A 25,829-nucleotide genomic window follows, 5' to 3' on the forward strand; every position below is an offset into this window, starting at 1 on the left:
AGAAAAATTTGCTATTTGTCCTGGCTGAAAACTGACAAAATATTTAAAAGAATTAAAAAAAAAAATAGCTCCATAGTCAAAAGTTGGCCAGATTGGAAGCTGATATTCAGAGCTGATAAGAATTTTTTTAGACTTTTTTCCCTAAGCTAAAAGAAAATTATGTACCAGAAGGAAAAGAGCAATTGAAGATAATAAAGTTGGATAGATATATCAATTTATCATTTAAGTTACAACCTGATATTCTGAGAAATTGAGAACTACTGTCCTTATATTACAAATCTTTGCAAAACTAGAAATATGGACCCAGAAAGAATTCAAGGTCAATCTGTCTTTTTCTTTTTTTTTAACCAATGCCAAGACTGTGAATGGATAAAGATGTGGTATGTATATGTGAGTACATGTGTGTGTGTGTGTATACATTATATATATATGTATATGTATATATTACTCATCCATCAAAAATAATGAAATTTTGCCATTTGCACCAACGTGGATGGATCTAGGTTTTATAATGCTATGAGAGATAAGTCAGTTAGAGAAAGACAAATACCATATGATTTCACGCATGTGAAATTTAAAAAACAAAAGTGATGAACATAGGGGAAGAGAAGGAAAAATAAAATAGAATAAAAACAGAGAAGACAAACCTAAAAGAGAGTTTTACTATAGAGAAAAAACTGAAGGTTGCTGCTTGGTAGGTGGGTAGGGGGATGGGGAAATGGGTGATGGCATGAAGCAGGGCACTTGATGTAATGAGCACTGGCTGTTATATGCAACTGATGAATCACTAAAATTTACCCTGAAATTAATAATACACCATCTGTTAACTAACTTGAATTTAAATTAAAAAAAAAAAGGGGGCGCCTGGGTGGCTCAGTGGGTTAGTTAAGCCTCTGTCTTTGGCTCAGGACATGATATCAGGGTCCTGGGATCGAAGCCTGCATTGTTCTCTCTGCTCAGCAGGGACCCTGCTTCTCTCTCTTTCTCTCTGTCTGCCTCTCTGCCTACTTGTGATCTCTCTCTGTCAATTAAATAAAATCTTAAAAAAAAAAATCGAAGTTCTTCCAAGGTAACCAAAGAAACTTGGATGATTATGGAGTATATATAACAGGAAATGTGCAGAATTTTATGGAGAAAACTAAGTTTATAGAAGGGCCCATTCCCCCCAAAAAAGTTTAATCTAGAGAAAGCTATAATCATTATTCTAAAGATGTCAGTTCTTTCGAAATATATTTCCAAATAAAATTCCATCACAATAAGAATCCCAACTTAATCTTTTATGGAACTCAACAAAATCATCCTAAAATATATATGATTTCAAAAATTAATTTTGAAGGTGAAAAGGGACTTCATATTTGAAATGACAGTGCATTTTAATTTAATGATTTTAATGGTGATGTCTTCAAGTTCTTGATGGTTACTGTCAAAAGGAAACCTTGCTTACACAAGTAAACAATAAATGTACAAAATTATTTTTTCATAGTCCTCTGTTTTGTATCTCTGCCAGCTAATATTCTAACCTCTCTACTGCCCCAGCTGTGCTCCAGAACATCTAGAACCTTGCATAGAAAAAGCTATGATACATACCTACAGCCAGATAGTAATAAGGTTTGAGCAGCTATTCTTAAAAGATAAACAAAAAGTTTGATCCAAAGACTGAGGAAAGAAACAGAGTATCCAACAGATCTTTTGAAAAAATAATTTGGTCCTCTTTTAAGGAATGTTGGCCCCAGCCCTGCATGTTTAAGAATGGCAATGATCATCAGTGTGGCACAAATAGTCCAAATACTCAGGGAGACAGCTAAGTTCAGTGAAGTATATTTTAATACCGCGGATAAGAGACACAAAAATTCCTGTCCTTAATGTGGCACTAAATATTAAAATATTTCCATAGAGGAGTTCTGTTGCTCTTGGGAGTTGCATGTTTTCATCTTTTTCCATTTTCTAAATTATGAAAAGTAATTTTGAAATTTAACATGGATTTCCATTTTTTTTTTTTTTACACTTTCCTTCCATGTTTCTGGAAGGTTCTTCAAACATTGATGTTTCCTTAATTTAGTCATCTCATCCTTCCACAAGCATTTTATTATTGAATCTAATTTGGTTCTGTAATGATTAACTTGTGAATTGTTCTATGATTTTGTGAATTCTTTTAAGGCTGGAGTTAAAGTGTGTCTCATGTTAATTATTTTTTGAAAGATCACATATGCCAGTGAATAAGTTAGTCACAGCTAATTAAGAAAGGAAGATTTCAAAAGTTCTGGGAAGAGAAATCTCCTCTGTGGGTATAACACTGATATTATTTAACTCTGAAAGAATACTTTGTAAATGAGTACCAAGAAAAGAAATTGTAGTTTAATGGAAAAAATGTAAACTTTGCATTCAAGTGAGCAAAGATTTGAATACCATTCTGTCACTTACTGGTGGCATGGTTTTTAGCAAGTTGTGTTATTTTTTTGGAATCCACATTTCTTCATTTATAAAATGAGGATAATAATTTCATATTGCAGGATCAGCAACATAGTATTGAATGAGACCATATATGTGAAATATCTATTGGATTGTTTTACATGTTAGGATTAATTTATATATCTATACTGGCCATGGGCGTATATAAAAACCCATCTAGTATTAAATGTATGTAGGCTACTATTCTTCCCCTATTTTATCTTAATCTGTAGGCTTTAGTCCACCTAATATGTACTCATTAATTCAAACATTTATTCATTTGTTAATTTTGTGGAAGAATCAGGTATGAAGAAATTAACTTGTGTTTTATTTGTTTTGATGTTTTGTTCATTTCATGCATAACATGTAATGAGGCAAAGATGTATATTAGACCCTAGGTTGGACCCAGGGTTGTTCACTTCTTCACAGCAGACTGAGACCCATTAGCTCAAACTTTTACACATCCAATTGTGTGTGTGTGTGTTTACATATCCAATTGTTTTAACCATAGTCCAAATAAACACATTTTTAGCCATTTAGAGCTTGCTTGCTTTGCATATCCCACAAAACTGTGTTTAACATGTAAACTTTGCTTAATAGATAAGGTAAACCCAGGGCAATTAAGATCCCAAGCCACTGCTGCCCTTGGGGGCTCTCTGACTCAGAGTCTGCCTACTTGCTGCTGAGTGATAACACTTAGATATGCAAACCTTCCATCTGGAGTCTCCTTTCCTCAGGAATTCCCTTGTTGCCCTCCCCTTTTGGTTGATGGCTTGCCAAGGCCTCAAAGAAGTCTCATGCTGTGAGTGTTTTTCTCTACATCCAAACCAGCTAAAGTGTTGTCCAAATAAAGCTTGTGTCTCCTGCCACCATCTCCTGATCCTATCTTTTTCCTTGATCAGCCTTGATCAGCCTCAAAGTCTCTGGAACCCCCTAAAATGCAACAAATATTTATCTAGCTCCTATTATGAAGGAACGAAACAGACAAAAACCTTTTGTATTCTAATCAGGACACAGTATTTTGTATCTTAGAGGAGAGATAAGTAAACAAATAAATACACGGATAATATGTCAGGTGGTGATGAATGATGGTGTTGCTTGTGGTAGAGTAGTAGAGGTGGTAGTGATGTTTCTGCAGAAGGAAAGGGTTAGTAATTGGCAGATAAATATTTCCCAACCACAAAGCCACAAGAAGAGAATTTCACCTTCAGTTGATCTTTTCCAATATCAACTACAGAATTTTATCCTTTGGGCACAAATAAATGAGTATCTTATTGGGTCTGATAGCTTCTGGTGTTTTTGGTATTTCTGTAAGAGAATGAGAGCTTGGAGCTGCCTATTCTGCCATTTTGCTGCCATCACATAATCTGTTTTGGTTTTAATCACAAATTTGCTAGCCTGTGGCTTGCATTTTTACTATGTTTATAGTATGTGTTCTTGAAAATTTTAAAATTTATTTTTTTGAAAATTTTATAATTTAAATATTGTATAATCCAGATCTTTTTTATGACTTGTGCTTTTTATATTTAATTAGCTGATCCCTGTTTTGATGCATTAAACTACTCTCTTAAGTATTTCTAAATTTAAAATGTATACTTTTTGCATTTAGGCCTAGCACCTTGCTTTTTTTTTTAGTGATACATGATGTGAGTTGGGAATCCATTTTTATTTCATCCATGTCAATAACTAATTGTCCTAATGCCATGTGTTCTGGTTTACCAATAAAAATAATCTGGAAACCTATTTTTACACATATTCTATGTAGAAAAGTTGTAGGGTTTCAATTCAGAAAAATTTGTTTTTAATTTAGGCTTTATCACTTACTGCCTCTGTAAGCTCATTCAACTGATTGAACTTTCTCGGATCCTGTTTCTTTACTTTTAAAATGGTGGTTAGTAATGCCTATCTTTCAAAGTTGTTTTGACAATTAAAGACAATATATATATACATAAAGTATCTGGAGGTACTAGATTTAAAAATTAAATATTTCTTAGTATTGCTTGTGTTATGTTTTATGTAACTCTCCTCTTGATTTATATTTTCTATTCTATTCAATTTAATTTATTGTTTTCTGCCTTTTTTCTATTCCTGTTCTTGATGCTTTCCATATTTCTGCTGCTAGACTTTACCCTTTAGGAGATCCTCAAAATTAAAGATTGATTAGAACGTTTAAATGTTTATTTTTAAATAAACAGATAACCCAGATATGAACCAATGCAGCATATTTTTCTTAAGGAATACAAAGAGATATACTGTGTATTAGAGACCCATTTTCTTCAGGAGAAGGGACAGTGTCTTCCCTCTGGTTCTATGTAGCCATACCTGAGGACATGATTTCCTTTGGAGTCAGGACTACTAGGTAGGAAATGTTAACCAGTAAGTAAACCAGTAAAGTAAATTAGCCACAAGGGTATTAAGTGTAGGAATCTTACATTTGGGGATTTTCACTATTTTAGCTGTCTTGTGAAAAAATAAAGGCCATTTATTAAAAAATAGCTTCATATGTAACCTTTGAAAATGGCTTCACTATAACATATCATAAAAAAGAAAGTGATCTTGTGAACATCATGAGCTTATTTGAACTTTTTTTTTTTTAATGCTTATCATGTCTGGGGAGAATTAATTATTCAAGAAGCATTGAAATTATATTTTGTTTTGGTGTCTCAGTGCAATATCTCTGATCCTAATATCAGCCTCTTTGATGAGAATACAATAGTTTAGGAATACTGAATGCTGGGCCATCTGAGAAGAGCTAGAGCTGGAGCTAAACTCTGATCTGTGGCTAACATGTTAGAACATTGTAACGAATCAAAAGGAGAGTGTTGTCGTGAAAATGGTGGAACAGTTTTCTACCATCTTTCCCTCAAGGAACACTCATGTTGCAGTCATTCGCAGATGACAGAACTTTTGTGGAAGTCCAGGAGTCCAGTAATGAAGTTCTAGCACAGTGTAGGAACAAAAATTTCGAGATTGGACACATTTAAGAAGGTAAGATGGATAGCTTGACTTTACCCACATCATCCCTTCCCCAGTACAGCACAGCTCAGGCCTTCTTGATCTGTGATTTCTCCCACAAGAGGAAGTCAAAGTATGAGTGAATGTTTAGCTTCAAGATACTGCTAAAGAGGCCCACTTATCTCTTGCAACATCCAGGTACTGAGTTGTGGGCAGAATGATGGGGAGAGGTGAGTGGCTGGGAGAACAGCAGCCAGGGTCCAGAAAGGAACAAATCAAAGGAATGTGGATTCTGCTAACCACATCACAGTCTCCTTCAGGCCTTCCATGAGATGCTGGGAATCCCCCAACTCACTAACAGAGTGCTCTTAGTGCTCTGTGCACCTGATCTATATACAATCCCACTCCTTTGCTGGCTCCCTGGCCATGTTCCTGTGGGTGAAGAGAGCTTTTTCAGATAGCTGGTGAGCATGTGCAGAAAGCTGGTTCAAATACGTGGGGCTGGGAGAAACCACAAACTTGAGCACTCAGCATCATGCTAGGGAGAGCAAAGGGGAGACTGTTAGCACACAGCCTGGCTTTTCAGGATCAAGAAAATGCATACAAGCTTAAGAATTCTGTCACAAGAGGGAGTAAGAAGTGTGGAGCAGGTGTACCCATAGAGAAGGGCTGAGAAAATCTCCGAGAATCTGTAGGAGGGCTGACAAGGTATTTCTCTCCCAAACCAGTCAATAAAGACTGAAGGAGGTGACTCCTTTAAATCCAAAAGCAATAATTCAAACTTCAAAGAACATGAAAAATGAAGGAAATATGATACCATCAGAGGAGTACATAATGTTCCAGTAATCCAAAGATTAGAGATCTGTCATTTGCCTGATATAGAATTCAAAATAGCAGTTTTTAAAAAAAGATTTTATTTATTTATTTGAGAGAGAGAGTGAAAGAATGATCAAGGAGAGCAGGCGAGGTAGAAGCAGCCCCCCTGCTGTGCAGGGAGCCTGATTCAGGGCTCTATCCTAGGATGCTGGGATCATGACCTGAGGCAAAGGTAGACACTTAGCTGACTGAGCCACTCAGGTGCCCCCAAAATAGCAGTTTTAAGAAAGCTTAATGAGCTATAATAAAAAAGCCAGTCCAATGAAATAAGGAAAACAATAAATCAATAAAATGAAAGGTTTAACGTAAAGATAGAAATCACTGAAAGCACCAAACAAATTCTGGAGCCAAAGAATACAATGAGTGAAATGGGGGAAAAAAATGCAATAGAAAGTATCAGCAACAGAATAGGTCAATCAGAAGAGAGAGTATAAAATAGTAGGTCTTTTGAAATTACCCACTTAGAGGAGAATGAAGAGAAAAGGATGAAAAAGAGCAAGAGGATATCATTAGAGAAGTAATCTATGAATTATTAAAGTCTAGGGCAAAAGACGAAGGGGGCAGAAAAGCTTATATAAAGAAGTAATGGCTGAGAACTTCTTAATCTGGGAAAATACTTTAGCATTCAAGTCCACATCCAATGTCCATCTAAATATATACCCCTCAATTTCAATCCAAAATAATCTTCTCCAAGATACATTATAATAAAACTGTCTAATATTAAAGACCAAGAGATACTTTTAAAACCAATAAGAGAAAAAAAATCATATAAGGCAATCACCATCAGGTTATTGAGCAGATTTTTCAGCAGAAACCTTGTAGTCCAGGAGGGAAATAAAAAACTAGAAAAACTAGAAGAAATCAATGAAACTAAGAGTTGGATTTTTGAAAACAAACCAAATTAAAAACCCTTCCTTTTGATTAAGCAAGAGAGAAGTAAAATCAGAAGTGAAAAAGGAGACATTATAACTGTTACTAAAGAAATACAAAGAACTGTGAGACTAGTATAACAATTATACACCATGAAACTGGATAACCTAGAAGTAATGGATAAGTTCCTAGAAATATACAACTTGCCAAGACTGAATCATGAATAAATAGAAAATCTGAAAGGACCTATAACTAGTATGGAGATTGAATCAGTAATTAAAACCTCCCAACAAAGAAAGACCCAGGATTAGATGACTTCACCAAAGCATTCTACCAAACATTTAAAGAATTAATGCCAATTCTAAATCTGTTCAGAAAAGTCAAAGAGGAGGGAACATTTGCAGACTTATTTTGTGAGACCATTAACCTGATACCAAAACCAGACAAGAAACCACAACAAAAAAAAACTATAGGCCAATATCCCTGATGAACATAGATACAAATATTCTTTTTTTTTTTAAAGATTTTATTTATTTATTTGACAGACAGAGATCACAAATAGGCAGAGAGGCAGGCAGGGGGGCGGGGAAGCAGGCTCCCCACTGAGCAGAGAGCCCAATGTGGGGCTCGACCCCAGGGCCCTGAGATCAAGACCTAAGCTGAAGGCAGATGCTTAACCCACTGAGCCACCCAGCCACCCCAGATGCAAATATTCTTAACAAAATACTAGTAAGCTTAATTCAACAGCATCTTAAGAGGATCATCCAACTTCAACCAAGTAGGATTTATCCCTGGAATGCAAAGATGGTTCAACATACACAAATCAATATAATACACCAGATAAATGGAAAGAAAGCTAAACGTTGCATGATCATCTCAATAGATGCAAAAAAAAAAATGTATAAAATTCAATACTATGCTAAAAAGTAGGAATCAAGAGAGATTACCTTAACATGAAGGCTATATCTGACAAGTTCACAGTTAATATTATACACAATGATTAAAAACCAAAGCTTTTCCACTAAGATCAGGAAAAGGACAAGGGATTTCCAATATTACCACTTCTATTCAACACATTATTGGAAGTCCTAGCCAGAGCAGTTAGCCAAGAAAAAAAAAAAAAAGCATCCAGATTGGAAAGGAAGAAGTACAATAGTTTCTCTTTGCACCTGACATAATCTTAAATGTTGAAAACCCTAAAGGCTCCACCAAAAACTCTTAGAACTGATAATTGAATTCAGAAAAGTTGCAGGATACAAAATCGGTTGTGTTTCAGTACACTAATAACCAACTAATTGCAAAGGAAATGAGAAAACTATCTCAATTTCAATAGCATCTTACATAATAAAATGCTTAGGAAAAAATTTAGCCAAGGATGTGAAGGACTTGCACACTGAAGATTATAAAACACTAATTAGAAGAATAAAGAAAACACGAATAAATATAGAGATTATTTTATGGTCATGAATTAAAAGACTTAATACCATTAAATATCCATACAGTCCAAAGCTAGCTCTAGATTTAATGTGACCCCTATCAAAATCCCTATAGCATTTTTTACAGAACCAAAAAGAACAATTCTAGAATCCATATGGAACCAGAAAATACCTCAGGTAGTGAAAATAATCTTGAAAAAGATCAAAACTGGAGGCATCATACTCCCTGATTCCAGAGTGTATTACACAAAGCTGTCATAATTAAAACAGTATGATATTCATATAAAGAGGGACACATAGGCGTGCCTGGGTGGCTCAGTTGGGTAAGCATCTGCCTTCAGCTCAGGTCATGATCCCAGGGTCCTGGTATTGAGCCCCACATTGGGCTCCTTGCTCAGCAGGGAGTCTGCTTCTCCCTCTTCCTCAGCTCCATCCCTTGCTTGTGCTCTCTCTCTGTCAAATAAATAAAATCTTTGGGGGAAAAAAAAAAAGGACAGATGCATAGACCAATGGAATAGGATAGAGACTGTAGAAACAAATCCATACATATATGGTAAACTGATCTATGATAATAATGCCAAGAATACACATTGGGGAAAGGGTGGTCTCTTCAACAAATGCTGGTGGGAAAGATAGATATATATTTGTAAAATAATGCAAGTGGACCCTTGTCTCCCATCATATAAAAAAATCAAAGTAGATTAAAGACTTATACGTAAGACCTGTAAATACAAAATTCCTAGAAAAAACATAGGGGAAAATCCTCATGATATTGGTTTTGGCAACAATTTCATGAATGTGAACCAAAAGCACAGAAACAAAAGCAAAAGTAAGTGGGCCTACATCAAACTAAAAGTTTCTGCACAGCAAAGGAAGTAAAAAAATAGGGTGAAAAGACAACCTTTGGTATGGGGGAAATATTTGCAAACCATCTATCTGATAAGAGATTAATATCTAAACTATATTAAGGAAATCATCTTACTCAATAGTGAAATAACAACCTGTTAAAAAAAAAAGGGCAAAGGACCTAAAAGGGGCATTTTTTCAAAGAAGACATGCAAGTGACAATTAGGTATATGAAAAGATGCTCAATGTCACCAGTTGTCAGTGAGATGCATATCAAAGCCACAGGGGAGATCACATCACACCTGCTATGATAGGTATATATAAAAAAAGAACAGACAACAAATGTTGAAGATGTGGAGAAATTGGAACCATTGTGTCCTGTTGGTGGGAATATAAAATGGTGCAGGACTCCCTTCTTTTTTTTAAGGACTGAATAATATTCCGTTCTCTGCACATACCACTTTTTTTTATCCATTCATATATCAGTGGGCATTTATGTTGTTTCCACATTTTCCAGTGTTCCAATGAACATAAGAGTGCTAATATCTCTTCCTGATCCTGATTTTGATTCTTTCTGATAAATGCTCAGAAGTGGGATTGCTAGGTCATATGGCAGTTCTATTTCTAATTTTTGAAGGTCATGATTTAGTCTGTTACACTTTTCAAAGATGAACACAAGGGTTTGGAAGTGAAACACATTCTTTTATTTGGTATCACTGTGAAGAGTTTAGACCAGCGAGTAGGAAGCAATATGTAGTTTTATTAATATAAATTTCAGACTTAGAATATTGCCTTTTTTTTTTTTGCAAGTGCATCTTAATATCTGCTAGGCACTGTTCACCCATGATCTCGTCTTCCTGACAATGACTCTGTGATTTTGTTTGTTTATTTAAGATGTAATTAACATATAACATTATATTAATTTCAGGTGACACATAGCATTATATTAATTTCAGGTGTATATTAATTTCCTTCTATACACAGAAATAGGCCTATTATACCTTTTAATCTGTTGGGTATATGTGTGTGTTTTCATTTAAAATTTTTGACCTGAAGGAAAGTGGTAAAAAACATGTAGTGTACTAGGAACTTGGGCTTCAATTACAAGTAAAAGAATTTGAATTGCAAAGAATTTGAATATGTAGCTGGGAGTTGGATTCGATATAGTTGGGGATTGGGCAGGAGGAGGGAGGTTTTGTGTATATTTGAGTGTATACACAAATTTTGTATACACAAAATTTGAAAGCAAAGATTGTCTTTAAAAATGTACCCATTCATTAACCATTTAGGGTTTCTTATTTACAAAACAATTTCTTCGAAATGTTTTTCTCCTGTTGAAATACCATCATCCTGGTCTTCAGGTGGTGAAACATTAAATAGTAATTGTAAATAACAAGTGACTTTGTCAAAACAAACATAATGTTGATTAATGTGAACATGAAGCCAGTAACATAGAAGTCCACTAAAAATAAAGATAAACCCATATATATACTCTACTGTTGGAGACTGAATCATTGGTGTCAAAATTAGAAACAAAGATATAGCTATGGATCCCAATACAAATGGCAAATGTACCTGAAAGTTAAAAAAAAAGAAAAGAAAATTAGCGATGACTTTTTCCTCAAAAGTTTCTATAAACAATATAAGAACATTCCCTTTCTATTTGGAACAAATGTTTCTAAACACCAGGGAGAAAAGTGCAAATATATTTTCACATGTATTTAAGGAGACAGTCTCAGTATTGTATTATAGAAAGTAAATCAGTGGCAGACTAAATAATTGTAAAAAGGTGGAACTGTTATTTATTTATATTTATTCCATAGTTCTTATGATTACCTACTCTATTGATCAAGTATTGTCAATTATTTGCTAAAATCAGTACTTTATTTTTTGGCATAGGAAAAAAGATATAAGAAATCTTTGTCAAAAAATAAAAAATCGACTCTGTCATACTGGTATTAGTCATTGAAGCTTGCTTTGTTTTGGGAATTTGGAAACCAGCCATGCATGGCATAACTGTAATATTTGGTTATAAAGTTTCTTTAATCGGGCATGTGCCATTTTTTCCTGGAGAAGCACTATTAACTAATAAAAACAACAGAAAGGTTGGAATCAGAAAAGTCTGGTTGGAAATGCAAGCTTTACTTTTTTTTTTTTTAATATGTTATTTATTTATTTGAGAGAGAGAGAGAGAGAGAGACTATGAATATGGAAAGGGTCAGAAGGAGGAGAGGGCAAAACAGACTCCCCGCTGAGAGCGGAGCCTGATCCCACGACCTTGACCTGAGCTGAAAAGTCAGATGCTTAACCAACTGAGCCACCGAGGCACCCCCAAACTCTGCTATCTTAATTGCTCATTCCTTCAAGAAATAGTCACTGAATTCCTATGTGCCATTTGCTATATTAGGGATACAGAGGTATTAGGACAAATAAAGAAGGTTCCTCTTCAAGGACCTTAGTGCCACTGTCTAGTTGTATCATTTTGGGCTATTTAATTAATCTGGTCCTCAGAACCATTTCCAGAAAGGATCCAGGAGAAGGTCCTGAACTGCCAGTCCTGTGGGGCTTTTACCACCAGCGGCCACGGTCCGCTGTCACTGCACAGTGAGACCCTTGGGACCCTGCACCTTGTCTCAACTGAAGGAAGCTATATGGAGGGCTGGTGGGTGCTACAAGAGAAATGTGTTGAGGGGTTTTTAATAAAATAATTATGATATATCTGTGTTATTGCCGTTTAAATATTAAGCTGATGTTGGGGGAAAAATGGGTCCTCTCAGACCCATTTGCAAAATGAAGTTTTGTCTAATGCTGATCTTTTGAAGTCTTCTTGAGAATTGTGTAAAGGGTACTTCAGTAGCATGTGCTCAACAAAATGGCATTTCTTAATTAACTTTGTAACAGTGATTTGTACACATTTCTTACACTTCTATGAAGCTAATAAGATTCTTGATTGAAAAATTCATTTTTATTTCTCTGAACTGCCTAGTAGAGTGCCTGAAACACAGCAGATAGTTTCTGCATATTTGTTGAATAAATGGATGACTCAAATCCAAGATATTATCATTCACTTTTTTCAACAGGAGGCATGGCTAAAGAAGGAGCCATTTTGAGGAAAAGAAAGTCAGGATTATCTAGACCAGTGTTTCTTTCTTTTTTTTTTTTTTTTAAAGATTTTATTTATTTGACAGAGAGAGATCACAAGCGGGCAGAGAGGCAGGCAGAGAGAGAGAGAGAGAGAGGAGGAAGCAGGCTCCCCGCAGAGCAGAGAGCCCGACGTGGGACTCGATCCCAGGACCCGGAGACCATGACCCGAGCTGAAGGCAGAGGCTCAAGCACTGAGCCACCCAGGTGCCCCCTAGACCAGTGTTTCTTAAATATGGCCAGTGGACCTCTCTGGATAAGAATCCCCAAGATAGGGACGCCTGGGTGGCTCAGTTGGTTAAGCCACTGCCTTCGGCTCAGGTCATGATCCCAGGGTCCTGGGATCAAGTCCCGCATCGGGCTCCTTGCTCAGCAGGGAGCCTGCTTCTCTCTCTGCCTCTGCCTGCTGCTCCCCCTGCTTGTGTTCCCCCCCCTCTCTGATAAATAAACAAATAAATAAAATCTTTAAAAAAAAAAAAAGAACCCCCAAGATAATTGATAAACATATAGATTCCTAGGGCCCAACTGAGACCTACTGAATTAGAATCCCCTGGTATGAGTCTGGGAATTCATATTTTAAAAAGCACATTCAAGTGGTTATTATGGTCACTGGTATGAAATATGGGACTCTTGTTTTACTTTCCACACAGTCCCTACAGCCAGAAAGTATCTTAAATGGGCAATTTTGATTATATTTATGATATGATTAAAGAATAAAACAGACTATTTGAAACCTCTTAGGATTTACATCATAGCAAGGTATGGCTTGCATTATACTAAGGCAAAATAGATGAAAATAAGAAAGAGAAAGAGGGAAATAAACACCGATAATGAATTTGGTTCACAAAATGCATGCCACAAAACCTCATATAGATTCTGAGAGCAGGTCATCATAAAGTATAAGCAAAATCTGTTAGTTAGGAGAGACCCAAATATTCCTGATGCTAAGATCAGAAAAAATTTCCTAAATAGGTCCTTACAGGATATAATCTTCACCTAGGATAATTACATAATCTCTAAATTTTGGAATTCTCTTGGATAAGCAGGGTGACTAAGTGAACCTCTGCAGCCTCTTTGGCCTGAATCTACTCATGCTTCTTTCTAATTCATTCTCTACACTATCATCAGAATGGTCTTTTTTGAATGAGTCTGATTATTTCTTATGCATATGATTGCTTAGGTAGTCACTACGTTACACAGGTACTCCCATGTAAGGGGACAGAAGGGGGCTGATATCTGGCTTGTGCTCTGCTCACTAGGCTCTGTGCCTGGGCATGGAGCTATGTCCACCCAGAAGAAGGGGTGCTTTTTTATATTTTGCACAAAGGTACTCTAGGAGCCTGCAGTGGCTCTTCTGGCATTACCTAGAAGACAGTGCTTTTATTTTAAGTTCAGGTTCACAATTTTATAATCACCCAAACTGATGCTTAGATTAATATCTTATAGAAAACAAGGACTCTATCAAGGACATAATAAAAAATGGAATGCCACATCACCTATGCTGGGATGAGCATTGAAGGGTGATTTTGAGTTGGGCCAATATCCCCCACCCCCAAAGCATTATTATGTAGTTCCTAGAAGATGAAAAAAAATGATAACATCTATTTTCCTTCTAGAGAATCAGTTTTGACCTTTTACTCCTTAAAAATCAAACCAAAAAGTAGCTCATACAGCCAATTAATTATACATCAGTAAACTGGGACATGCAAGTCCAGATCAGATGTTTTATAAATTCAACTAACGATCGGTTAGGAGTATCCCCTGTAGATTAAAAAAATTATATTCTAGATAGAGAGTAGAGATTTAATATTAGCATTTTTATCTTCATTTACCTTATAAGGTCTAGGTAGATTGGGTTCCTGGTACCTTAGTTTAAGTAAACCTATCATATACAGCCCTCTTAAAACCCAGGTTGCTAATCCTGAATATTTTATTAAATTGATTAAATCTGAGGATATAATAAGAAAAGAAGCTAAAATGATTATCTGGGTGATAGCAACAGTTGGACTGAAGTAGTTATTGAGCATAGAGAAGATTAAAGGCAGTTGTCCTTCTTGGCTTGCTGTGTAGAACAGTCTTGAGGCTGAAAGTATTGTACAACACATGTTGCTAACTATTGAAGTTGAAATCCCAAAAGAAATGACCCATTGCATGGAAGGGATTACTTTGTCCATCCAGGTGACAGCAACAGCATCTAAAAAATTTTTTCAGAAAAGTCAGTCACTTTTGCTTCATTTCAAATATGGCAGTAATTCTTTACTTCTTACATCTGTACTCTTTGTAATAAGACTTTGCCCCTCTTTCTAAGAGGGAGTGCATTTCCTTATTAATTCCTGAATATGAACTGGCCCAGTGGTCTATTTTGGCCAATAAAATGCATTAAAAATAGTGGTTTGCCAGCTCTGAGCCTACACCTTGAGAGGTATCACAGACTTCTGTTTATTCTTTTGGTACACTGCTTAGTAACATATAACAAACTCATTGTATTCTGTCAGAGACAAGCCATAGTAACTCTGGAGCCATGAAAGTGCACCTTACAGACTTCTAAATACAGGGAGCATCACTGATCTCAGGCCCCAGCACAACACTGGCACAATGAAATCCACTGTGGCATTTCTGCCAAAGGCATGCTCTTACAGGTTGTTCCCAGCTAATGACTGTGAGGTAGAGACACCAAGAAATACTCGTGTTTCTGATGGCCAACTTTGGCTAAAGGGCCCCTTGGCAGATGTGCCAAACCTTCCCTTTACTACCTATCAATCTATGGTGTTTTTACCTATCTTTCCCTTTTATTTTTTTCCTTCACTTTGAGTCCAGCTTGCATTGTGGTCCCATTGCTCTCAAACCTTACCTGGCTTCCTTCTTGTTTCTCTAATGCAAGCATTTTTTTAAAATAAAGTCCTTGCACATTAATTATTTATGGGCATTTTCTTCTCTCTCTGTCTTTTAACTGTGTTGACTTTTCTTTCTTAAGATCTTATTTGTTTTAAAAAAGATTTTATTTATTGATTTGAGAGAGCATGTGCATGCATGCACATGAGCAGGGGTAGGGGCAGAGGGAGAGGGAGAAGCAGACTGCCCACTGAGAGTGCAGCCTGATCCCAGGACCCTGGGAACATGACCTAATCGGAAGGCAGATGCTTAACAAACTAAGCCACCTAGGCACCCCTAAGATTAATTTTTGAATAATCTGTACACGCAATGTGGGGCTTGAACTCACAAGCCCAATATCAAGAATTGCATGCTCTACTGACTGAGCCAGCTAGGTGCCCCTGGCATTTGCTTCTCAAATGACTCAAACTGTCCTACCATCTTAGCCCCCCCCCAAAAATAGGAAAGCATGGCCAACCTAGATATAGCTGTTTATCTAAACTGCAGGGAGCTGCAGACACATGTATGACTCCAGCAGGCAACCAGAACTGCCTTGCTGAGCCCAGCACAAGTTGCCAGCTTGTAGAACTGTGAACCAAATAAGTGATGGTTGTGAGGCGGTACATTTTGGGCAGGCTTATTTTGCAACAATAGATAAATGATACAGCCATAAGTACTATGATTAAAAGTAAAAAAGGAAAAGATTTTCAATGGGGTAAATATTATATGCTTAATTAAGACAAATAACTGATACTAAAAACATAAGAAGAAATTATGGTATAAGGATATCAAATGTCCCGCAAAATTTCTCTAAAGTTACTGACTTTGGGTTATAATTAAAGTGGAGTTCAGAATTGTATGATATGATTGCATTATCTTACTACCTATGATGTGCTGGTCTTCTTCAGTGATAATTTGTTGAATTAATAGTTCAGTTCTTTTTCTTCTTTTTTCATTTTCAAGTGCTTACACAACTACAGTTTGCCTCTAATTATTTATTTGCAAAATTAGAAGCGTTAAGCTCTGTTTCTATAGATAATTTCTGTTCTAAAATTTAGAGAACTTGTTATTAATAACGTTAACAATCCCAAAATTCAGAGAGAGATGATTGCAATTATATTCTAAATTTATTCACTATACTCCATAATTTTAAACTGTATTTCAAACTTTCTAAGACTAGCTTTTGCATGGGGTTTAGGAGGCACTTGTCAGGGCTCAAAGGATATTGAACTTAGACTCAATATTACTAGTGTGATATCAATCCCAAGGCCGGTATCTAAGTCAGGCTGGTGAGATGACATTGTGGGGGAGGCATAGAGAATAGTGTCTATTCTGGAAATGGTAAGTTGTTCAGGAGGAGTGATGTGTGGTGAGGCTGTGCATGCTCACGAGAGAGCAAGGAGTGAGGCTAGAAAGTTAGGCTTAACTCAGATCTTGGAGAACCTGTGATGGTCAGCTTAGAAGTTGCTATTTGGTGAAGGGAGTTGGTGATGGGGTGGTTGCAGCAGTTGTGAGAGTGAGGTTGGGAAGAGTTGCAAGAACACAAAACAGAGTATTCAAGCAGAGGAGTGACAGGATTAGATTTGGGTTTTATGACATTATCTCTAGAAACTGAGTGGTGACTGGATTGGAGGGAGAATAGAGGTGACTCTAAATTAGGAGGTTGTTGCCATAACTCAGAAGAGAAAAATGAGTGTCTAGGCACAGAGCGTGAGCATGCAGAGAGGGGAATACTGATGAGCTGTTAATGGGGTAGATTTTCATAGGACTTGCTGACTGGTTTGGAAGTGGGTGTAAGGCAAATTACAGTTCTGTCTCTCATTTTAATAGTTAAGAAAAAAAATCTCCTTTAGTGTGTTTCTATATTCCTGTGAGACCAAATTGTGGGAAAGTGTAATGGTAACTTGTTAATGTTTACTTATTAAAATATGTATTTTCCGGGCTGCCTGCGTGGCTCAGTGACCTCTGCTTTCGGCTTGGGTCATGATCCCACGCTCCTGGGATCGAGCCCGGCATTGGGCTCTCTGCTGGGTGGGGCCTGCTTCCCCCGTCTCTCTCTGTCTGCCTCTCTGCCTACTTGTGATCTCTGTCAAATAAATAAATAAAATCTTTAAAAAATTTGTATTTTCCTTTTAGAAGCAACATAACATTTTTGTACTAGTGTCAGAGAAGATGCATAAGGCCACCTTTTGACTTTTTGAAATTTGTATAGTTTTTTCAAAATAAATTTCAAAGCTTCTTATTTTTGTAAAGGCTTTGCACATCAGACTGATCCTCTTTGTGACCTTTGCCTTAAAAACCTCTCCACTGCAGGTGAATTCTAGTTATTGAAGTGCCCCACTGTCTTGGTTGTAGTCACAGCTCCTCCCAAACCACACAGTGTGTTTGTACGTGGTCGTATACTTCTGTGCCTGTCTATACAACATTTTTGTAGCTTATGTATTTTTGCTGCTGTATTACTTGACTTCCTCTAGAATAAAGACTGACTTGTTCTCAGTAAATGAGCTTTCTAGATAACTTCTTTCAGGAGTAACTATTTTAAAAGATTTGGTGGAATTTTTTGGAAGTATTTCAAATACTACTTTGCCTTTTTAAAGTGAATAGAATATAATTAGCATTTTTCCTTCCTTCTTTTTAAAAAAGATTTTACTTATTTGAGAGAGAGAGAGAACGAGAAAGAGTGGGGAGGAGAGGAAGAAGCAGACTCCCCAATGAGCAAGGAGCCCTATTCGGGACTCGATCCCAGAACCCTGGGACCACGACCTGAGGCCAAGGCAGATGCTTAACTGACTGAGTCACCCAGGTGTCCCAATTTAGCATTTTCTTAAAGACTTGGCATTTTCATAAAAATTTATTACTTGATTTTGTGGAAATATTATTTGGCATTGGAAAAATGATATTTTTTCTGATCCTAAGTACAACATGCTAATCATGGAAAATATGAACAATATAAAAAAGGAAGTAAAATTGTGACACTACTTACTATTAACCTTTTGTTGTATCTCTGTTTAGTCACATCTATGTGTGTCTCTTATATGATTATTTTTTTTTTAAATTTTTTTTTTTATTTATTTGACAGATCACAAGTAGGCAGAGAGGCAGGCAGAGAGAGACAGGAGGAGGCAGGCTCCCTGCAGAGCAGAGAGCCCGATGCGGGACTCGATCCCAAGACCCTGAGATCATGACCTGAGCCGAAGGCAGAGGCTTTAACCACTGAGCCACCCAGGTGCCCCATGATTATTTTTTAATGTAACTTATTATCCCATATATATTAATATGTATTCATACTATCATTTTCATTGCTAATAGGCCCTGCTAGTGGTGGTATTGCTTTGATTTGGTTTGTTTGTATTGAGGCATTTTAGAATGGTGGTTGAAAACATGGGTTTGTATTTGGACCACCTGGGTTTGAGTCTGTCAGTTACTAGGTGTGTACCTTTGAGCACCATACTTAGTGGAATGGAGAAGAGTGTTTCGTTTGAAGATTAGGTCTTGCAACTTGCTGTCTACATTTACAACACATTACCTTCAGTAACCTGGACAAGGTGCAGTCTCTTATCATGAGAAGTGCATGGGGTTGGAGACACAGTTTTGAATCTTAACTCTGTCCATCACTTAAGTTCCCTGAGCTCCAGTTTCCCTATCTACAAAATGAAGAATGTACTGCCTATTCCAAACAGTTATTTTGAGGATAGGTATTGGGATGTACCCCAAGGGTGGAAATTCTTCTGACAAAGTATCTCTTCTTTGCTTTCTTGATATGCTTCCTCCTATTTCTCCTCATCTCTTTCCCCTTTCTCTTCTATGGCGCTCTCCTCCTCTTCTTTCTCTTTCTAATTCTTGTTGTCTCACATTCTACAACTCTTAGACCTCTGTCCTTAGCATGTAGCCCCTTCATTATAGATTGTTTAGATGACTATTTTTCCTCTCCTTATAAAAACCAAAGCATGAACACATCATGTTTGTATTCTTATGGGTGTATCGAACATAGCTACAGTTCACAGGAGACCATGTTTATTGAGAGTAGGTAGTAGTAGCGACTAGTTCCTCTTTGTCTGGACACATTCATACCTGTAGAGATGATTTCCTGAGGGGTCAAAACTGCCAGGTAGGATATATTCACCAATACGTAAATCACAGCCACCGTGGGAAGGACAGTAATCAGAGATTTGGGAATATTTTCACCAGGATTCTTTATCTCTCCTGAAAAACACAAATAAACTCATCAGAAAAGGAAATACTGTGGGACTTATGAAAAGTTCTTTGTAATGAAGAGGAGGAGAAAGCATTATTCATGTATTTGCTGCTTCCTCATCTGCTTGGTCTGATTCTGCATTGGTCCTGCACATATTTGGCCTGAAAGCTTAGATTTCTTGCTATTTTGCACAGTTTTGTTAAAAATTATGATTCTGAACTTATACTATGAGTAAAATCTCTCTATGTATATGTGTGTGTATATATATATGAAATCTGTGATAGTTTTATTTTTATAAATAGACTGTATTAATATATTCTTACATAATTGATACTTAAAATGTTTTGAAAAATACTAGAATAAAATGCAGTAAATTCTGAAATTGGTCTTAATTTTCTTTTGAAAACTTTATAAAATTTCCAAGTTTTAAATAAGGGACATGACCTGGAGAATACTAAATTCCACATTTTCTATATAAATGATTATACACTGAGCCTTAATGATGACTGTGATATATCCAACTAGTGCAGAAAGATTAAATTTGATTCCATAAAAACAAATGAATCAGCTCTACAGAGTTAGACAAAACTTTATGCCTGCTGCAAAAGTAGTTCAGAGATTAATTTACCTGCTATGTTGATCAGGACTGATGTACCAGAATATGCAAATAATCCTTGAAGAAAGGCTTCTGCAATCTGTGAGACACCAGGAAGTTCAGCATCGAAAGCTTTCTCAAACCTGGCCACATTTTCCTTTTTCCCAATCCCTATCAGAACAATCCCAGTAAGGGAAATGAAGCAGAGGACAGCCATTTTCACCAAAATACTGATAGATTGAAACCAAGCCACTGTTAGCACCCCTCGAGCATTAAGAAGTCCCAATGACCACAAAGTAGCCAAAGCTAGACATTTCTTAAGTAGCTCTGGGGCTGGGCACCTGGTATAGAAAGGCTGAATTAGATAGGTAGATATTATCAAGCTTTGAGTAGCTATTCCTAAGGGATAAGTAAAAAGTTTGATCCAAAGACTGAGGAAAGCAACAGAGGATCCAAGAGATCTTTTGAGGAAATAGTAAGGTGCTCCACTTCTAGGGAAGGTGGTCCCCATCTCTGCGAGACTGAGAGCGGTGATCATAGTCAGAACAGCACAAGCAGCCCAAATACTCAGGGAGACAGCTATGTTCAGTGAGGAATATTTTAATACCCCTTTGGGAGACACAAAGATTCCTGCACCTGTTGTGACACAAAATAATAAAATATTTCCGTGGAAAAATCCTATTGCCCTCAGGAGTTGCATGCTTTTTCCTTTTTCTTTTTTTTAATCCTGAAAACTAATCTAAAAATTTCATGTGGATTGCTTACTTTTATACACTTCCCCCATGATTCTTCTGTAGCATGCTTTGTTGATTTAGCCATCATCCTTACACAAGCATTTTATTGAACTTAACTCTGTTTTAGAAATGATTAACTGGTGAATTGTTCTAAGATTTTGTGAACTTTTTTAGAGTGTTCCAGAGTTAAAATGTTTCACATGTTAATTATTTAAAAATTCAAATATGCCTGGTGATGGTTTCACAACATTGTGAATATAATTAACGCCACTGAATTGTACACTTAAAAATGCTCAAAATGGTCAAAATGAATATAATGAAATTTTACCACAAGTTTAAAAAATTATTAATGTAATATACCAAAAAACTCCATATAACTATACAATTTAAAGGGATAAATTGTTTGGTACCTGAATTTTATCTCAGTAAATCTGTCTTAAAAAATCACATTTGCTACTAAACAAGTTGGTGAAAGCTAATTAAGAAAGAAAGATTTAAGTTTTGGGCATAGATTTTTCCTTTTCCAAAGAGAGGAACTGTAGTTTAATGTAAAAAATGTAAACTTTAAGTAGGCCAAATTTTGAATCCCACATCTGACACTGAGCAGCTGCATGATTTTTTAGTAAGTTGTTTTATTTCTTTGAATACATATTTCCTCATCTGTAAAATGAGGGTGATAATTTCATTTTATCATAGAGTCATTTTCATGGAACTATGCTAAGCACCTGTTGGAGTAGTGACCTTCATGGTTTAATAATTGCACTTGTGCGTACTGTTGTTGCCCAAGACATTGCCCAAGAAGTTAGTGACCTGAAAAACATCCTCCACAGCTTCTGTGGGTCAGAAATTTGGATGCTGGTAGCTGGGACCTTTGACTTTAAGTCTCTCATGAGGCTTCAGTCATCTGCTGGCTGGAACTGCAATAATCTCAAGGCTCCTCTGGGGAAGGATCCACTACCACGTTCACTCATATGGTTGTGATTCAGTTTATTGAAGACTTTGGGACCAAGGGCCTCCGTCTCTCAAAACTATTGGCTGGAGACCTTTCTTTGTTCTTCCTCTGTGGGCTTCCTTATAGGGCAGATCACAGTGTGGCATCTTGCTTGTTCCATCAGAGAAGAGAATGATAAGAAAGAAGTCTTGGAAGTGACATCCCTTCACTTTTGCTGTATTCTATTCATTGGAAATAAGAATTCCCTAGTTCTGCCCACACTCGAGGGAAGATGATTAATTTAGCACATTAATACAGGAGGCAGAGGTCATTTTGGCCATCTTAGCAGTAATAGTTTAGGTTGTATATAATGAAATTATTTTGTGGAAGCACTCATTCTTTTTTTACAATTTGATGTCAATATTGTCCCTGTAGATATAAACCAATCTATTAATAAATATATTTAGGAGCTTCCAGGTCCAGGGTAATATCTCATATTTAAAAATGTAATATTCAAAATGTCCAAATACCATAGAAAATCATTCATTATACCCAGGAACTCTCAACTTGAATGAAGAAAGACAACAGACACCAATATTGAGATGACGTAGATTTTGGAATTATCTGGCAAGGATTTTAAAGTAGTCATCATAAAAATTATTCAGTAAGCTTGTACAAACATGCTTGAAAGAAATAAAAAAATAGAAGGAGCCAGGAAAAAAATAGAATATATAAAGAGAAACCAAATGGAAATTTTAGAACTGAAAAGTATAATAAGTTAAAAACTTGGTGAATGGGCTCAACAGCAGAACGGAGAACACAAGGAAAGAATCAGTGAACTTGAAAATAGAGTAGTAAAAATACTCACTTTGACAACAGAAAGAAAATGAACTTAAAAAAAAAAACCAGTATCTGAATGGTTTTTGTGGGAATATAACACAAGATCTAACATTTGTGTCTTTGGTGTTCCAGAAAAGAGGAGAGAGGGGGTGAGCATGAAAAATATTTAAAGAAATAACAGCTGAAAATTTCCCAACTTTGTCAAAAGATATAAAGCTGCATATATAAGACTGTGATTGAGTCCTAAACATGATAAATCCAAAGAAATCCACCCCAAGAAAATTGTAAACTTCTAAACACCAAAGATAAAGAAAAATTTTAAAGCTACAAGACAAATGACTTCTCACTTTTAAAGGAAATACAATTTGAATAAATATATTTATTTAGGCCATTACAGTCTCCAAATCACATGTGCAGCTTGTGTCATATGTAAGTGTTAATACATCCAATATTTTTTAATACAATTTTTTTAAAAGATTTTATTTATTTATTTGACAGACAGAGATGACAAGTAGGCAGAGAGGCAGGCAGAGACAGAGGAAGGGAAACAGGCTCCCTGTTGAGCAGAGAGCCCGACCCGGGCTTGATCTAAGGACCCAGAGATCATGACCTGAGCCAAAGGCAGAGGCTTTAACCCACTGAGCCACCCAGGCACCCCTCAATATTTTTTTTATTAACTCATACATTCATTCACCCATTATTTGTTTGCAGCAGGATAAAATACAGAAAAATTAATTTGTGATTTATTTTGTTTTGGTCTATTGTTTACTTTAGTTAACAAAAATTTATTGAGCACTTAACTGTGTAAAGCTCATAGCAGGCAAAGACTTTTTGTATTCTAGTCAGGCAGACAGAAATACTTTTTTTTTTTTAGATACTTTTTTTTTTTTGGTAGAATTCATTTTATTATTATTATTTATTTATTTATTTTTTTAAATTTTTTATTTTTTCAGCATAACAGTATTCATTATTTTTGCACCACACCCAGTGCTCCATGCAATCTGTGCCCTCTACAATACCCACCACCTGGTGCCCCCAACCTCCCACCCCCCACCCCTTCAAAATTCTCAGATCACTTTTCAGAGTCCATAGTCTCTCATGGTTTTTAAAAAAAATTTTATTTATTTGACAGAAATCACACGTAGACGGAGAGGTAGGCAGAGAGAGAGGAGGAAACATGCCCCATGCTGAGCAGAGAGCCCGATGCGGGGCTCGATCCCACGACGCTGGGATCATGACCTGAGCCAAAGGAAGAGGCTTAACCCACTGAGCCACCCAGTCGCCCCCAGAAATACTTCTTTATCTTCGTTAAGAGAAAGAAAAGTAAACACAAAAACACATATATGTAATATGTCAGATGGCGATGACTGATGAATGTTGATAGTGGTAGTGGTAATGGTAGTGTTTGTGTGGAATGAAAAGGTTAACAGTTAACGGATAATATTTTCCTAAGCACAGGGACACTTGAGATAAGTTTTATCCTTAATTAAACTTATTGCAATTGGAGATAAATGAGTATCTTGCAGATGCTTTATTTACTAATTCCCGATTGAAGGATTTTTTTTTCTTTTTTTTTCCTTTTTTTTTTTTTTTTGACAGAAAGAGAGAGTGAGAGAGGGAACACAAGCATGGGGGAGCTGGAGAGGGAGAAGTAGGTTCCTTGCTGAGCAGAGAGCCAGATATGGGGCTTGATCCCAGAACCCTGGGATCATGACCCCAGCTGAAGGCAGACTCTCAATGACTGAGCCACCCAGGCACCCCCAAAGGATGTTCTTAAGCATGCCATAGCTGGCTGTCTGGATAATTTCTTGTATAACTTGCGATTTTTGAATTAGAGCTTCACTTATGAAAGAGAGCCAGACATGGGCCAGTCCAAGTATATAGGACTCACAAGTATTTAAGCTTAGGGACAAGAATATTGGCAATGGAGGTTTGAAGTGATTGAATATTCATATATTTTGAAAGTAGACACCACACAACTGCTGCTGGATTGGATGTGGGGTTGTGAGAGGTGGACAACAATAAGACTGGCCAAGGTGTGTGGGCCTGGCACTGGAAGACTGGAGTTGCCTTTATAGTTTTCTATTGCACAAATAGATCTCTTTGCCTTTGGAGAACATTTTTTCACCATTAAATTCAATGCAGCAGTGAACATCCTTTACAGTTTATTCTTAGACACATGTTTGAGTTTCTCTAGGATATGCATAGGGAGTGGAATTGTTAGATGACATGGTATGCTGTTTTATTAGATGGTTTCAAATTTCACTTCTTTGCCAAGACAGTATTGTCAGACTTAGAAAGTTTTTGCTGATGGATGTGAAATTATATTTCAAAAGTATATTGGTCTTTGCCCATATTATACATGTTTATTCTATTTTCTGTATTTTCCATCTCTTATTTCTCTTTCCATGTTTCTGTCTAGGTGTTTTATTTTGATATACGTCTAGTTCAGCAATTACATGTTGTCAAATGCTTCTAGGGGGAAGGTGATGCTAAATGTGAAGTTAACCTCTCTAGTTTTCCTTTTTCTCTAGACTCTGACTCCCTAAGCCTTTGCTGCTTGATTTATTTCTAGTTCTTGCAAATAGACATTTTTATATTGAATACAGCTTTTTACTGTTTTTGGTGGAGGATTATTTTGATACAAGTTGGAAGTGTAACTCTCTCCATCTCAAGCCTCAGTAAATTTCATTCTCATGCCCAATTGATTAAACTGTCCAAATATCTTCGATACTTTACTTTCTACATCCAATCCCTCACCAAGTCTTCTTGATTCTATTTCCAAATTGTATCTATTTCTGATCATATATCTGATTCTGCTACAGATATCTTGGTCTGAGCCACTATCATTTTTCTTTTAGGTAATGGCAAAAGCTCTTATCTTCCTGCTTTCAGCCCCTGTCTTTTCCTGATCCACTCTCCAGGAAAAGATAGAATATTCTAAGAGTAAGGCTTTTAATGTTTTTTTGTTGTTAAATTTAGGCTTAGGTACATCATGTTTAATTTTGTTTTTAAATTCTAAACATTCATTTGTAAATTCTAAAAATTCACTTGTAATTTAAGCATTTTCTTACTATTTGATGTTGGTACA

At 36.4% G+C, this 25,829-nt stretch overlaps 1 protein-coding gene across 2 annotated transcripts; it reads right to left on the bottom strand.

Moving 5' to 3' along the window:
• Positions 1 to 9,970: 9,970 nt before the first annotated feature.
• LOC125097498 (solute carrier family 7 member 13-like) lies at positions 9,971 to 20,955 on the bottom strand. 2 transcript variants are annotated; one of them, XM_047725115.1, is made up of 5 exons: positions 20,841 to 20,955; positions 20,267 to 20,333; positions 19,515 to 19,646; positions 14,405 to 14,766; positions 9,971 to 11,006 (listed from the first exon to the last, which is right to left on the bottom strand). In XM_047725115.1, exons 1-5 carry the CDS (start codon positions 20,931 to 20,933, stop codon positions 10,731 to 10,733), a joined length of 930 nt encoding a protein of 309 aa, XP_047581071.1. In that variant the 5' UTR covers positions 20,934 to 20,955; the 3' UTR covers positions 9,971 to 10,730. The 2 variants fall into 2 exon arrangements, with proteins under 2 accessions (XP_047581071.1, XP_047581069.1); XM_047725113.1 differs by having other exon boundaries at positions 9,972 to 11,006; positions 20,267 to 20,955.
• Between the last annotated feature and the right edge of the window lie 4,874 nt (positions 20,956 to 25,829).

This window comes from Lutra lutra, chromosome 4 (assembly GCF_902655055.1).
Source record: "Lutra lutra chromosome 4, mLutLut1.2, whole genome shotgun sequence".
Taxonomy (NCBI): Eukaryota; Metazoa; Chordata; class Mammalia; order Carnivora; family Mustelidae; genus Lutra; species Lutra lutra.